Here is a 15,763-nt window from a genome sequence, read left to right as displayed (position 1 = left end):
CCAATCAGGGAGAGGGGGCGGGACATCGACATAAACATTCCTAGAGATAGAGACAGCGCTGATTGGGTGTAGCAAGAACATTTCCTTACCCTTATTTGACGTGACATTCAATAGGCGGGATCTATAAAGGCGGATGTTGATTGGCTTCTTGTGCGTATCAAGCCTCTCTTTCGTATTATGATACGTGAATGGTGCATTCCGAGTTGGTGGGCGGGATATAAGCCCCATAAGTAGCAGAGAAAGCATTCTGGGATTTTTATATATATATACATTTACATTTATTTTTATTTTTTTAATTTATTTGTATTTATTTATTCTTGTAGTATTTCAATAAAAACATTTATGTAAAATGTTTGCTCCAATGCACGAGGCCCTATTACATCTATGGCCCATACTGTACCTCTGTGCACCTTAAATTTCAGAAGGAGTTATATAGGAAGGTTTATTTTGAAAAAAAAAATGATGGTCTGTTCCATCGCATGACTTTTTAATGGACGAATTCCCCACTAGAAGCATTAGAGGACAATATGGTGCCATATGGCGGCACATGGAGTACTTATGGCTGCATGATACGGCACTGTGGGGCTTCTGTGTGGCGCCATGCCAGCTTTGCCATTCCCATGAGGCTAGCTGCTGCAATCATAGACGGTGTGACAGATCTAGTATGATACATAAATTCTTGCAACCCCTCGGCAGTGATTTACACGGGTGCAACTCCATAGCCTATAGATTAGTATCGACTCTACGTACAACTGACAGCATCTGCCAGAAGGTTAAATTATCGTCTTCTGAAAGTGTCACACAACAGTTTGCATTTCATTGGTCGTGTGGCCGAGACGGCATTATATACACTATATATGCCGCACAATGCATCTGTGACCGTAGGACACAAACAAGTAACATTTTGATGCCACATCAGCAGCAACTCCCATAGAAGTCAATAGAAATTGCATAGATCTTGTCAGGGATCATTACTATGTATATTGTCTGAAAAATATTATCCTCACATATATGTATATACATTTCAGTTCTTTGTGTAATATACTGATATATATAACAAGTTCTTTGTTCATGTCGGACACACCTATGGAAGACACCGCCCCCTGGAATGCAAAGAGGAGTGTGCAGAAGAATGTATAGCAAAAGTTACAGCAGAAGAGCCAATGGAATTCAAGCAAGTCACACATCTATAGGGAGGGGCATGTGTCTTCTCTGTGTGTGTGTTTCTTTGTTCTGAATAAAAGTTCAGTCCCTCCTGGCTGACATTGAAGCTGTACCTCAGACATTTGTGTGGTGTACTTCTCTCCAGGCATGCCTTCAGCTTTCAATTTACAGAGGTGGTTATTCGGTGTGAAATGCGGACCTGACATTTGGTGCCGAAGCCGGGACCTCACTCGAGGAAAAATCAAAATCCGGACAGTCGACAATCACAGGGTGAAACAGAGGACTCAAAGTTGCCCACTGAAGGAATTTGATCACCTCCGCAATAACACGGTAAGCGAATTGATTTTATAAATCTTCGTCTTATCTGTGTTAGTGGGCAGTCTTGTAGCGATCTGTAGAACCCTTTTGTTGATTTCCTGGATTATCTCAGGCGACAGAGGTGATATTTTCCGCTGTGAGGTTGGAAACCTGTGAGACCCTAGTCGCGCCCGACTAACCATCCTCTGGGTAATTAGGGACTGGATAAAGTTATATAACACGACCAGAGAGCTGCAGACTGTGGAATTTTTAATATTTCCAGCGAGGCCAGAGAGTCTAAATAAATAAAGTTATATAACACGACCAGAGAGCTGCAGACTGTGGAATTTTTAATATTTCCAGCGAGGCCAGAGAGTCTAATTGAATATTTTTGAGAGTCTAATTAAAGATTTTTATAATTCTAGCGAGATGTAATAATAAATACATTGCAGACTAGAGATGATACTATTTCGGCGAGACTTAGCGTTGGAGACTGTGAAATTATATTATTTCCTGCCAGACCAAGAGTTGCAGATCGAAAATTGTTATATAAATTACGTGTATAATATAGACTGTTAGAATGGATGGTTTACGGTCCATATTCAAATCATCAGGATCACCCGATCCTATTCATGATTTGGTGAAGTGAATGGAAGTTAGGAATAAGAAAGGTATTGTATGTTGTATGTATTAGAAAACACGACCAGCCGACGCCCGGTAATGGCGTCCGTACCTCATGTTGAGTGTGTCCTCATTGTTGGTGGGAAACCACCCCCCCCCCCCTTCACAGCTGCGCACTGTGTTTCCAATGGGAGAGGCTGCCCCCCCCCTGCCCCTGATGTGGCCACGCCCGGCCCAACCAAATCAGTATGAAATAATCACCTTGTTAATTTTGTTATTTGTAGTGTTTTTTCTATTTACAGAAGTTCCAGTCTAGTTCACTGATGAAACAACACGTCATCATAATATAGAGATGGTGGCCGACAAATTGTACGGTTAAAGATGTGTTTGATACGTAGATAATTCCTATACAATGGTGTGATGAATGATTGCAGATACGTATGTTGTTTTGCCGGCATTGAAAGTGTTAAGATTGTGAGAAGCTGTGAGAAGTTGCGAGAAGCTGTGTGACCCCCCTCCCTCTCCCCTGTAGTGTGCTGTGTTTGGGAGGAGGAGGGGGGGCTGACTGGGTGCAGTCTGCAGGGCTGATGAGACAAAGGGATTTCAATATACACTGCTGATATATATATATATGTAATGTGTACAAACCGAAATAAATTTCTTCTCTTTTGCGCATGCGCTGTTGGTTATAAAAGTTACGATATTTATGTGTTCTGATGTGATCAGATTTCATGTGTTTTGATGTTAATTCAGATGTATTAAACTTTAGATACTGTGAGACACGGGGTTTTGAAAATGTATGTGCCCCCACCGTTATACTGTTTATTGGTTTGCAGTAATTAATGTTATCAGAGATAATATTTTCTGTTTTATTGAATAACTAACTACAATTGTTTTATTTTTGATTTCACACATGAGTTATGTCATTGTATAGATAACATGTTTGTCAGGAAAAAGTCATTTTTGTTTCAGGCTGTTGTACATTACAGAGGGTTAAATTAGTGTTATGTTGAGATGTCGTTTTGAACTCTGCTACATCACTCTCGCAGAGTCCACAAAGGGGGGAAGGGTGAAGGAACTGATCAGGTACAATTTTGGTTTGTTTTGAGTTAATTAATTTGGTTTCAGGAGATCTAAAAATGTGTAAGAGACCATCCCCCTCCAGCAAAGTTACACAGGAGGCAGAGGTGACGTCACTCACACGAGTCTTTATGGATTTAGATGTGGGAGAAGGCAAAACAAAAATTGTCTGGACATTGTTAATTTGATGTAAAGTTTTTAGGAATGTTTTCTTTTTATTTGGTTTTTTTTTATTAATCAAGTATTTGCAGAACCTGATAAAAGTGAGATTCTCAAGGTATTCTGGATTATCAGATGAGTGTGGAGAAGAGTATAACATTTGGTTTTATTTTAGAGAATGAAGACGCCACCCCTTTGAGATGTTCTATCTATATGTGACATGGGTTTTTAATGTAAATTTGTAATAAAGAGATATTTTATTATACAGTATGTACAAGCCGGGATACGAAGAACCAGGTAAATCATCCAGAAACCACTCTCACCTTCTTGTTCATCTCAAGGAGCGGAGCTGGAGGTGCTCGCTGAGGCTTGTAACCTGGCAGAAGGTAAGACGGCCGACATTTACACTGACTCTAGGTACGCTTTTGGCATCGCCCACAATTATGGGCCCATTGGTAGTAGGAACTTTATTGGATCATCGGGTAAGCCAATTGAGAGAGCGAGAGAAGACAGACCTGACAACAAGGATATGTGAAGCCAGGTGTCAGTAAATTGGCTTGTCCCTGGATACAATAATGCCACCACTAGGTTTGTAGCAGCCGGCGTGATGTGCGCACGGCATGACATAGGTAAAACAGCAAAGGTACCTGTGAAAAGTGCAGCCCGGCCAGATTAACAGTCCCAGCGACTGCAGAACATACAACTACCGGAGGTAGAAGTGTATGACAATGTGCTCGTGTGTGTAGACCTGTTCTCAGGGGGGCCTGAAGCATGGCCTGTATTTTCCCCACTACAGACGTGTGTAAGTGACAGGGGAACAATGGTATCCCAGGTATTGACCTGATGTTTGTACAATAAGATATCAGCAGTTCTCCAGATGTTATCCCAAAGTTAGTTTGTTTAATAATTGTATTTAAGAAGTGTTGTGGGAATATTAAATATTGAGGTTAAGTTTTATGTAAAGTTCTGGACCAGCCTTAGCATTGGACTATTAGAGTCATGCGTCAGATAAAAGGTACAGAAGTGGAATATTCCCATTAGAAAACATTTTTATTTGTTTATTTTTATTTTTGTTGTGAAAGGGAAATTTTAGAGCAGAGAATTCCGTGCAGTGTATATGTGTATGTATAGATATGTATATAAAGAAGAAGAATCAATTTGTAAGTTTTAGTTACTGACCAGTGTGAACGTTTGATGTAAAGATGCTATTTGTTAATGTTTTTCTTCAATTGAATTATCTGATTAAGATCAATTAATGTTTATGCAATGAAAAAGCTTGTTCTCCACAGGAAGTGTCCAACTGGGAGCGGAAGGCGGGAGAACCAGATTCTAACAGAATGTGGACGGATAAAGGAAGGTGAACGGTGGCACCCAATTCACTCTTGATGGCACTTGTTTTGATGGTGTATGACCTCACATATGCCCCAAGACTGCAAGGATCGATTTGGTAAGATCTAATTGGTATGTCCCAGGTTTTACAGCTGTCGCTGCTAAATTCTGTTAGAGCTGTTTGATTTGCCTACAGAACAGTCCTGGCAGACCGGTGCCACCCTTATCATACCCGCCTCCCACGAAGAGAACCGACCTTGAGAGGCCTTCCCAGGTAGAACGAACCAGGTTAGAGTAAGAAAAATAGGTTTAAGACGCTTGTCAGATAAACATGTGGAATCTGTGTATCTTTCTGTGAGGTGGAGATGTTCCAGGCAATCAGCTGAGATCAAGGTACAAATCCTGCTGAAAGGGTATCACCAAGTGCAAATGAAATGTACCCAGTAAGTTACACATCTTCTAGGTGCCCTGTCCATTGTAACAGAGAAGTTTTTCCTTATATAAAGGTGTTTGATGTCATTTAGGGGCCTGACATTATTGTATGTACTTAGAACAACGTTTATAATGTATGCGGATGATGTTATCACCAGATTAGTATTTATTTTAACAATTGACAAGAGTTGGGGGTCCCCAGCAAGTGCCAGTAAACATGAACTAGAAGACTTTTAATATGATGAACTCCATCACTGAGATGCGGCAGGCGCAGCCTGAGCCAATACAACGCGTTTATCATGAACTGACGGCAGTGTCACAATTCTAAGCAACCGCCAAGACGAGTAACTTGCCAGAGGAAGAGTACAGATGCGGAGGGTTTGATAGTCACAATACAACTCCACTAATCCGCCTACGTGGGATCTCACCCCAGGCTCACAACATGCGGTGCTATGTACAGCCTGATGACGTAAACTAAAGGAGACGGTGTCTGACAGATGAGAAGGACCAAACCAAGTCCTGATGACATCAGCAAAGTAAAGACCAAAGACCTGAGTGAATCCGTCAGCAGGATCAAGTGTTTTGATAAGTAAGTGACCAGGAGGGGGTAATAATAACAACTCCCCCACTGGACACCAACGTAGTCTGACTCCACAATTGTGTGGGTTACCCTGAGGGTGACAGTCAGTGAAGAGCAGAAGACAGGAGAAGAAGAAGACGATGGTGTACAGGACTGGCAATGAACTGATGGGACCCGAGACCTGAGGGTGATAGCATGAGATTGGTGATAGCATTATGTTATTAGCTGAGGCCCTATTGTTTATAATGTCTGAGGTTTATAATTATAATGTGTGTAAATATGCCACGGTGCTGCAAATTACAATCTGAGGAGTTTTATGTGAAGGTCACTGTGCTGCCCATGACCTGTCATATCTGCAGGGGTAAAGTCCCATTAGGACAGTAAGTGACAGTGCGACAATTATTACTGTTAATAAAAATGTAGACCGGATTAATATATATATATATTACAACCAGCAGTGGTTTGTAGATTATATCAAGACAACCATCCTGTATCCAGAGGAGAATAGGGAAAGTTAGGACCACTCCGACACCTTGGAAGTCCAGGTACAAAGGGGGGTTACTCATCAGGAGTAGCTCGTCTCAAGCTGGTGAAGAAATCCAAAACCCCTACCCGCCTGGTTCGAGTGGTCAGTGGTAGGTTGCTAGGCAAGACTCAGGGATAGAGTAATAATATTTTTAGGGGGGACTGTCAGGGATCATTACTATGTATATTGTCTGAAAAATATTATCCTCACATATATGTATATACATTTCAGTTCTTTGTGTAATATACTGATATATATAACAAGTTCTTTGTTCATGTCGGACACACCTATGGAAGACACCGCCCCCTGGAATGCAAAGAGGAGTGTGCAGAAGAATGTATAGCAAAAGTTACAGCAGAAGAGCCAATGGAATTCAAGCAAGTCACACATCTATAGGGAGGGGCATGTGTCTTCTCTGTGTGTGTTTCTTTGTTCTGAATAAAAGTTCAGTCCCTCCTGGCTGACATTGAAGCTGTACCTCAGACATTTGTGTGGTGTACTTCTCTCCAGGCATGCCTTCAGCTTTCAATTTACAGAGGTGGTTATTCGGTGTGAAATGCGGACCTGACATTCTGTCCTCTCCAGGTTTTTATATTGTCGTTTCCTGTCCAGAACTTCCTAATGACTAAAGAAGTCCTCTACATTGAAAGAGATGTGCATGCCAAAGGGGTGGCAAGAGGCCGAAGGAGTGAGATAGGCCCAGGCAGGGTGGAGCGGGTGATAGTACCATAAAATTGTTTGACTGAAGTTGTGTCGCAAACTCAAAGGGGTAATCCCATCCTATCAAGTAATGGCATATCACTCACTTTATGATCAGCGGGGGTCTGAACCCTGGGACCCCTACCAATCCTAAGAATGAATGTGCCGCAACACTGATGTAGCGATGTTTCCCCTTGTAAGTTTTCTGTGCACAGCCCCTCTCCCGACCACCAGTTTGTCCAGGGGACTACAGCTGGCCCTATTCTTTACACTGTTGTGGGAAAAACTGAATGAGATGCAGCCCTAAATCAGCGCTCCAGTCCCTTCTTTCTCAGGGTCTGTGGGGGTCCCAGGGGCCATAGCAATATGCTATCACTTTATAAGATGGGAAATACCCCTTTAACTATAAGTCCCTAGACGAATATTGTCGCCAAGCTCTTTAAAGCAGCTGGCGCTTTGTGTTAAGTGATCTTCTTCATGACATATTGTCATAGCTACAAGTCAATTTAATCCATTCCGATATACAGTAATTGCAGCTGAATTAAGTCCGCGTTCGGCCCAAGTCATAAGAGACAGCAACAGAGGTTCGCACGTTTCCACTGACTCGTAGCCAATCAGAATAGAATTTTGCTTTTCTGAACTGGTATGGAAATATGAACTGATTACTCTAGTTGGTTGCTGTGGGCAGCAGCGCACCCTTTCCTGAAAAAGTTTTTATATCTGAAGCCCACTAATAATAATCCAACCCTGAAAGTTCTACAAACTGGAGACCCTCAACTTGTCAATTTCAGTTTAAAGAAATGGGGCGTACTGGAATCTGCAGGAAAAACAACATAAACGCAAACTGTTGGCAAAAAATGTATATTTATTAAAGGTTTTTTTTATATAATAATTGCTAAAACTCAAGAATAAAAACGTTCACAGTTTTCTCTAATATCTGGGTATTTGGTGTCTGTAACCCAGAGATGTAACCACAATTTACTCCGACCTGTGCCCTGGCTCTCAGCGGGGGATGGCAGCCACTGAGTTAGAATCATTACCGTCTAATAAAGGGTAGTAAGGTACACGATAGGGATCTGACTAATGACTCATTCAGACGAGCGTAAGGCTTTATTTCATTGGGGCCATTCACACATGTGTGAATTTTCACGCAGCGAGAGTCAGATGTGTGAAACTCACTGCATGTCCTATATTCGTGCGTTTTCACGCACCTACGCGCCCATTGAAGTCAATGGGTGCCTGAAAACCACGCACAGCACGCGGATGCACATCAGTGTGCTGTGTGTGACTTGTATATCAATTTCATAATTTTTTTGCTAGTGTGTGAAAAACACATGGCACTAGCAAAGCGCAGATGCAATAACGCAATGCATACGGACCAGATTTACACACGGATTTTCGGGGGAATTGCGGCCGCAAAAGCACGTTCGTGTGCATGCGGCCTTACACTAATCATGACCAGACCACATACGTAGCTTACTCGGTGTCAGACAGGAACCATAATCTTCATTATTAACTGAGGCTATAGTAATATGATGTCTTATGCTTCAGCCCATTAATCTCTATTTTGTCTAATTTAAAGGTACACACTATATATTGCTAGAGACCTTTAGGTTTAATGGCCCTTTAAACCAATGTTTAAATAATGGTTGTACTCAACCTCTGCAGTGTTAGTTCACAGGTGACTCGGTTACACTACTATATTTAGTAAAACATTAATGCTAAAATACTGAAACAAATAATAAATTAAAATACTACACATACATAAAAAAAAAGTGGGGTTCTTCACTGTCTGCTTGCCACAACTACTCTGCTATATCCAACCAGACTGTTCTAAGGATAAATGCCTTAAACATCTTCGTCTTGTGAATGAAATGTCAGAAGATGTTATCAGTGGGGGTCCATAAACTTAGACCCCCCTGTGACCACTCTATTAAATGATGTGCCTCTTAATCGTCAGTGGGCTTCCATATTTCGGAGCAAATTAACAACGCTCATATTAAAATGAATGAGACTGTAATGCCTTGTCAGTAATCCTCCATCTATGAGTAAAATCAATGGAAGCTGTAGGGTCACACACACTTTTTCAATTGATCTATTGGGGTCTTGGCTCATGGACCCATACTGATAACATTTGTCATATCTCAATGACTAAAAGATGTTTAAAGGTGCACATACCCTTTAAAGGTGTTGACTGGGTTAAAACAACCTTAAGGCTGGGTTCACACGAGCACATTAACGTCCGTAATGGACGGACGTATTTCGTCCGGAAGTCCCGGACCGAACACAGTGCAGGGAGCCGGGCTCCTAGCATCATAGTTATGTACGATGCTAGGAGTCCCTGCCTCTCTGCAGGACAACTGTCCCGTACTGTAATCATGTTTTCAGTACGGGACAGTAGTTCCACGGAGAGGCAGGGACTCCTAGCATCGTACATAACTATGATGCTAGGAGCCCGGCTCCCTGCACTGAGTTCGGTCCGGGACTTCCGGCCGAAATACGTCCGTCCATTACGGACGTTAATGTGCTCGTGTGAACCCAGCCTAAGAATCTGTAGAAGACAGAACATAAACATTCCAATATAATTACCGCCTGAAATCCACAGCTGGTTTTATGACCAGGCCGCAGTATTATGTTGTCTTTAGTGTCGTAACGTCATATGACTGTCGTCCAGTGGCTCCAGCGGGATGTTTTTTGCCATTATAGGCTAAAAAGTCACTGTGGCTACAGCCATTGGATGACACATTCACAAGATGTTATGAGGGGATCAGAAAGCTCTTTCATTTTTTTTTTCCTATTTTCTACAGGGTCCCAGGTTTTTTTGTTTTTTTTTTAAAAACCACCCTTAATCCCACGCGTTACTTCACCTAAAGTGAATGTCCACCCTTGAATACAATATTTTTTAAAATCTAAATAGGTTCAAAATTCTGTGCTGATTATTCTTAATATATGTATTTATTGTGGTCAGAGCTTTTTTTTTAGATACAGAGCTCCAAATCCACTGCATAGACACAACATAACATTCTGGTGGTCAGCAGTCACCACTAGGGGGTTCATAGAAGATCACTGCGTACTGTCTATACACTGAACTCAATAATAATAATAGTATACAGTAAGCTCCCCCTAGTGGTGACTGCAGGCAGGTAGAATGGTATGTTTTACATCATATGTAACTTTATGGCATTTAAATCACAAAATACTATTATTAGATGCATTTTCTCTAGAAATATCGATCACTATTTTATATATGTATGAGGAGAAATCTGAGCCAGATCTGGTAACTGCAGATAATATCCCCCACCCATTGTAGAGCTGTATCAAGTGTCGCCCCCCCCCCTAAGAACACCGCCGGTATTTATGAGTCTCTGCACCTCAACAACCTACATTTTGGTGGGAATAATGAGGAGCCCAAGGGTCAAAGATGGAAGACTTGACCACATGTGAAATTTAAATATGGATGTAGTGCCGGTGTCCATTCTCTAGATTCTTGACAAACTGAAGAGAAGAACGTATTATAAGATATTTTAGTATTTTCTTCTTTACAAACTACTCTACTTCTACTAATGGGATAGGAAACTGATCAGCCTTATAACAGGACCATGTTCTAATTTTATGGCTTTTACAAATATATAGTTATTATGTGCAAAATTCACCAGAAGTTAGACATAAGCAAAAGTTGACCATGACAAGATTACAAAACGGGATCAGGGAAACATGGTAAAATTGCGTGCGGCATAACTGAGCTGTCTAGCCGAGGTCCTATCACATTTTGCAGTGTACATACCGAAACTTATGTATATAGTAAAATACAGTATGTCTTGACTGAATGATGTGCAGTAATATATTCCAGAACAGGGACCAATGTATCATGATGCTAAGTCAGAACTGTTGCTCTATATAACAATATTATATAACGTCAGTCTGTGAATCTATCATTAAGGAATACATTGCTTCATTGCATTACTAGCGTAACTTTCTTGCTGAGACCACGACAGCTGTAAACCCCTTCCTACCCAAATTATGGTGATTATAAGATTGCATGCACTGCGTATGTTCCAGAATGGAAGAGCGAATTATTTGTTCAGCTTTGTGTCTTTTCCATCGTTGCTGCGGCACCGCTCACATGCTCAGACATCAGGCAGGTTTGCTTAGAGTCTCTGCTGGTGTCACTCTTCATAGCTTGGTCTCTCCCTCTAGAAGAGAATCTCACTAGCATATATTGTTAGGAAATACGAGATGTGAAGGAATAGAGACCCATTTGGTAGGAAGAGCGGTGCCACCACCTCGAAGGGTCTGTCTTCTTGGAAGTGCATGACCAGCTCACCTTTTCTTCCAATCAAAATGGCCCACAATAAATCTATTCTATGCATAAAAAGGAGGGGGGCTCAGGCTAAAACATCTTTCTTCCCTCCTCCACCGTGGAATGAAAATGGGTAATCTTCTTCCGTAACTGCCCTAACTCCCCGGAAGAACTGGGTCTGAAAGGTGTCTTTGAAATTCCAGGCCTGGTGGAGAAGGGCACTCCAGGTGGTCAGGGAGAGATGGAAAGCGGAAGCTCCCTAGGATGGCTTGGGAGGGGGTTTCTGGAGGTGGGACAGGGTGGGTCTGAGGATATCCAGGTCCTGGTATTACAACGACAGGTTCTTGGGGACTAGTGCTGAGATGCAGAACAGTAGGCTTAAGGTTAAAAGGTTCTAAATCATTGTAGTCAGTCGGTCCTGGACTCTGTGAAAGAAAACGCAAAATAAAAATCTTAATAGTGTAAATGGACATATGTAAAGGGAGATTTCACAAGTCCTGTCCATGCTGCATGGATAAAGAATTTCACTGACCTGAAGAGGAGAGATGGGGGAGTCTGTTGGAAGGGAATGGTTGCTCTGTATAGGCTCCAGACTCTTGGTTGCTGAGTGATAGAGTCCTAGGGTGTGGGAGCTGGGTGAGATGGGACTATATGCAGGAGGGATCTGAGAGAGTTGTCTCTGCAATAACTGCAGGATTATATTGATATCTGAAGACATCCTGGACTCCAACCTGGAGGAAAACAAGTGAAGCCATAAGAATTCTGGATCATAGACCTGAAGATAACACCAGGTTAAATGAAACATTTTACATCTAGTCAATCGCTCATACCTGTCTAGCTGAACCTGGAGGAGCTCCAGTCGTGACTCCACCTCTCCTGGCCGCTCATCAGGACTGAGTGGGGGATCCAGGGAATTGTGCACCATTGAAATGTGTTGGGGGCCTTCCGAACATGCAGCTGGTCGTCTATCCCCCCAGAAGCTGAACAAGTTGGGAACCTCAATAGGAGATGCTGATGAGGAAATGTTAAAATGGTCAAATACAGCAAATAAAGAAAGAATTATAGAAGAGTGGTGGACTGCTGTAACCGGAGTTCAGTTATTTGAACACAATTTCTTTTTGGATACTCGTGAGACGTAAATCGACCTGTGCAGAAGCAGAGCTTGGAAATCCTGAACCCCAATGAAAAATCTGTCCTATGTAGCATAGGATCTATTGTGCTACCTCAGGCACCAGAGCCCTGGTGTGACTGCGACCTCTACACCCCCTTTAGTTGCGCCCCTATATCTGTGTCTGTCCAGTGCTTTACAAGACCATAGCAAGTAAGAAATATTGTGCACTAATGTTGAACTAGGCACCAAATTGTATAGTCACCTGAATATGTCTCCACTGTCTCTAACACCTTCCTGCCTCCCTCACAGCTGTTGATGTTTGCTGTCACCAAGTTCACCACAGCTGGGATGAATTCTTGCTTGTCTGCAGGTGGTATCCTGTCCATACGTCCCGAGTTTAGAGGTTTGGTTTCATCATCACTGGTCTGGGAGCACGGCGTGGTGCTGCTCGCCATTTCATCCCATTGTTCTCTACTCAGCGGCCGCTGGAGATTGGTCAGCTCAGAGTATGTATGATATTGTTCGGCATCCGAATTCACGTCATCAATGCCATCCGCTTAATATAAAAGTTAATGAGATTTTTCCAAGCACATTGATTCTGAGTACCAATTGTATACTAGATAAGTACTGTAAAAAAATCCAAAATGTATTCACCCAACATACAGGCTGAATGGGTGAATACATTTTGGATTTTTCTATACCATTGGAGTGCTGCCTCTTCTTTTGGATTGTGGTCTAATTTCGGTTTGAGGTCTTTTGTCAAGATTCCTCTGAGGATGGCACCCACCATATGCTACAGTGCAGCTGCTAGATCTCGTTTATTCTTTAGATATGTACTGTATATACTCGAGGTTCTACATTTTTGTCTTACCGTGTTTCTTCCGACGTCGTCCTGGTTGTTTACATCTACGTGGCTTACGGTAGCTGCAGTTATACTCTTCGCTTTCGGGGGAACGAGGAATACTGTCTGCCTGATGGGCGGAGGGAGATAAAGAACGGGTTATGGCCAACACATAGCATTTGTGGTCATTTATAATAAGTAAAATTCTTCTCGCAGTCAGACATGGAGCACAATATCCTCATATGCCCAGCCTAATTCACATGAAAACTATTCCTCAATATTCTACCCATTATGTAACCTCCTCACATCTCTCAGGTTGAAGGTGATTTCCAGGTTGCTCCAGAAGCAGTCAGAAAACGTTGGATACATGTCCAGCACCTCTAGAAGGTCTTCTCTTTGGATCTTGTGAAGGTCACAATAAGTCAGAGCTCTCACATCTGCATTTGACTTTCCAGGACGGGCATACAGACTGATCGGCTCTCCAAAAATGTCATTTTTCCCTGTTAAAAGAGGATAGAAATGTTTCTTAGAATGTTCATGAATCATCACTTATTTGTTTTGTAGGTTGGATGTAATCAAGCTGGGCTAGTTGACTACATGTACAAACAAGGCAGCATCACTAAATTGGCTTTAAATGTGACTGAAAGTGTTCTCAACAAGATAAAGGTCCATTATTACCCAAAATAGCCACCACAATGTCCTCCCTGAGAATCTCGATCGACCCACGAGAGATGAAGTAGAGGGTGGTGAGCACATCTCCATAATGGACCAAGGTGTCCCCCGGTGGGGCATGTGTAGTCTTAAATTTCATGGCCAGTGCCCTCAAGCATCCTTTGGTTGCTCCTCTGAAGGCTTTACAATTTTGAAGCAGTGTGCGATTGAGATGCAGACATATATCTGCCTGTAGGCACTCCGGGAATCCTTTCAGCACCTGCATAGGACAGAGAAATAAGGAAAGAGAGGAAAAGGTAGAATGAAGCAATGGAAAATGTAAGAGGGGTTTTAGAGGAGAAAAAAAAATGCAGATTTTAATAAAGAGGTTGGATAATGAGTTATTAAAAAAAAGAGGACAAGATCTGGAAAGAATGGATATTGGTTTTGGGCAATTCTATATGGACAGTAGATGAAATCCACTGCGTTTTGAAAAGATGTGGACATATACATACAGACATCCAACAGAACAAAGGACAATGAGACAATATAATAGTCAGATAAGGAATTGATGTGTAATATATCAAAGGAGACAATAAAGTATGTACTGTACGGGAACAACACAATCAAAGAATAATGCATAGAACTGTAGAAAGGTGCATTGTAAAAGAACTAGCTGGAATATGAGATGAAGATTGGACGCATGGAAGAAATCTAGAGTTTTGTGGTTATGGTATGTACAGTTGTGGGGGCTGCATATAGTATGTAAATGGAAAATAAGAACATTAGATGGTAATGAAAAAGGGAGTTTCAAATCTAATCTATAGAATTGTACAGAGAAGATGAGAAGAGATAGACGTGTTGGAGAGATGGGATGTGGACATGGGGCTTGGGGTGAAATGCTGTTCAGCGGAGGTGGCATATACAAGGATTCAATGAATGGAAATGTATAGTTATGGCGTGACCAAATATCTGGGTCTATGTCTGAATACAGGAGAATGACTAGGAGGAAATGTGTTGGTGTTTGAAAACTGTTTGGGCACAGTAATCAAGAAACAAAACCCGTGAAGGCACCTTGTTTTTGGTGATATTTTGCTTGGATCTGTAAAAACAAAAACAAAGAAAAAACAACTGCATTTTATCCTTGACATGGATCCATGTCCTGGGAAGACTTTGCTAGCGAGCAGTGTGACAGGGTTCCTCTCTGTATATGTCATGATTGTCATGATATCAGCATCAGAGGGTATGTCTTATGACTTTTTGTTATAGGGCCCATGGGGTGAGGTCCTCACTGATCTTTAGAGTGATATGGCTGTGAACTAGTGGATAGAAGAGCTATCATCTTTGATAGTAATTATGGAACTATCAGAGTGAAGCCCCTTCCGTCTCGAGATAGTTGGGGGTCTCAGCCCTTGGATCACAATAAAAAACTTCTTCTAATATGTCTCAACGACAAGTCGGAGATATTTAAACAAACGCATCCCCTTTAATAACTCATCCGTACTGATGATCATCTGTAAGAGGTATGATGATGATGAACAGACCTTTAAGTCTTTTTGACAGACATCTTTTCAGCAGGTTATTAAAATTAAACCTGATGGCTGAAAAAATGTGAATTCACCCTGTTCTGTTAACCCACTACCTGCTGAACAACTTCATTCCTTCTTTGAAAGGGCAATAGAAATTAGACCTAAGAGCTGGTGCCCGCTTTTTAATAGGGTATGGAAATAGAAAGATTTATCAACAGCATGGAGACATTATTTTTTTTTTAAAAATATGTCCCATACATCTCCGATCCCTATAGTATTAATAATCCTGCCTCATTATCCTGAAGACAGATGCAAAATTCTTCTACCATCACCACCATAGACAAAGTAATAAAGATGCCTATAACACCCCGTATATAGGTTGTAAGTCCACACCGCCGGGGTTTGCAGTGTATGTACTATGGTATGCCACAAATCACTGTCAAG

The 15,763-nt window shown here is 41.7% G+C and overlaps 1 protein-coding gene across 2 annotated transcripts in view; it reads right to left on the bottom strand.

Annotated features, from left to right (window-relative positions):
- Positions 1-9,415: 9,415 nt before the first annotated feature.
- KCNH6 (potassium voltage-gated channel subfamily H member 6) overlaps positions 9,416-15,763 on the bottom strand; it is a 133,645-nt gene continuing 127,297 nt past the window's right edge. For both annotated transcript variants that reach the window (XM_075845047.1, XM_075845048.1), the window contains 7 exons: positions 13,818-14,070; positions 13,446-13,639; positions 13,170-13,269; positions 12,561-12,854; positions 12,018-12,198; positions 11,720-11,918; positions 9,416-11,612 (listed from right to left, as the gene is read on the bottom strand). In XM_075845047.1, the coding sequence (XP_075701162.1) occupies positions 11,343-11,612; positions 11,720-11,918; positions 12,018-12,198; positions 12,561-12,854; positions 13,170-13,269; positions 13,446-13,639; positions 13,818-14,070 (1,491 nt within the window). In that variant the 3' untranslated portion in view covers positions 9,416-11,342. The remainder of the gene's footprint in view (positions 11,613-11,719; positions 11,919-12,017; positions 12,199-12,560; positions 12,855-13,169; positions 13,270-13,445; positions 13,640-13,817; positions 14,071-15,763) is intronic.

This window comes from Rhinoderma darwinii, chromosome 13, assembly GCF_050947455.1.
Source record: "Rhinoderma darwinii isolate aRhiDar2 chromosome 13, aRhiDar2.hap1, whole genome shotgun sequence".
NCBI lineage: Eukaryota > Metazoa > Chordata > Amphibia > Anura > Rhinodermatidae > Rhinoderma > Rhinoderma darwinii.
The sequence above is the reverse complement of the archived record's forward strand: the minus strand, read 5'-3'. Positions and strand labels throughout refer to the sequence as shown.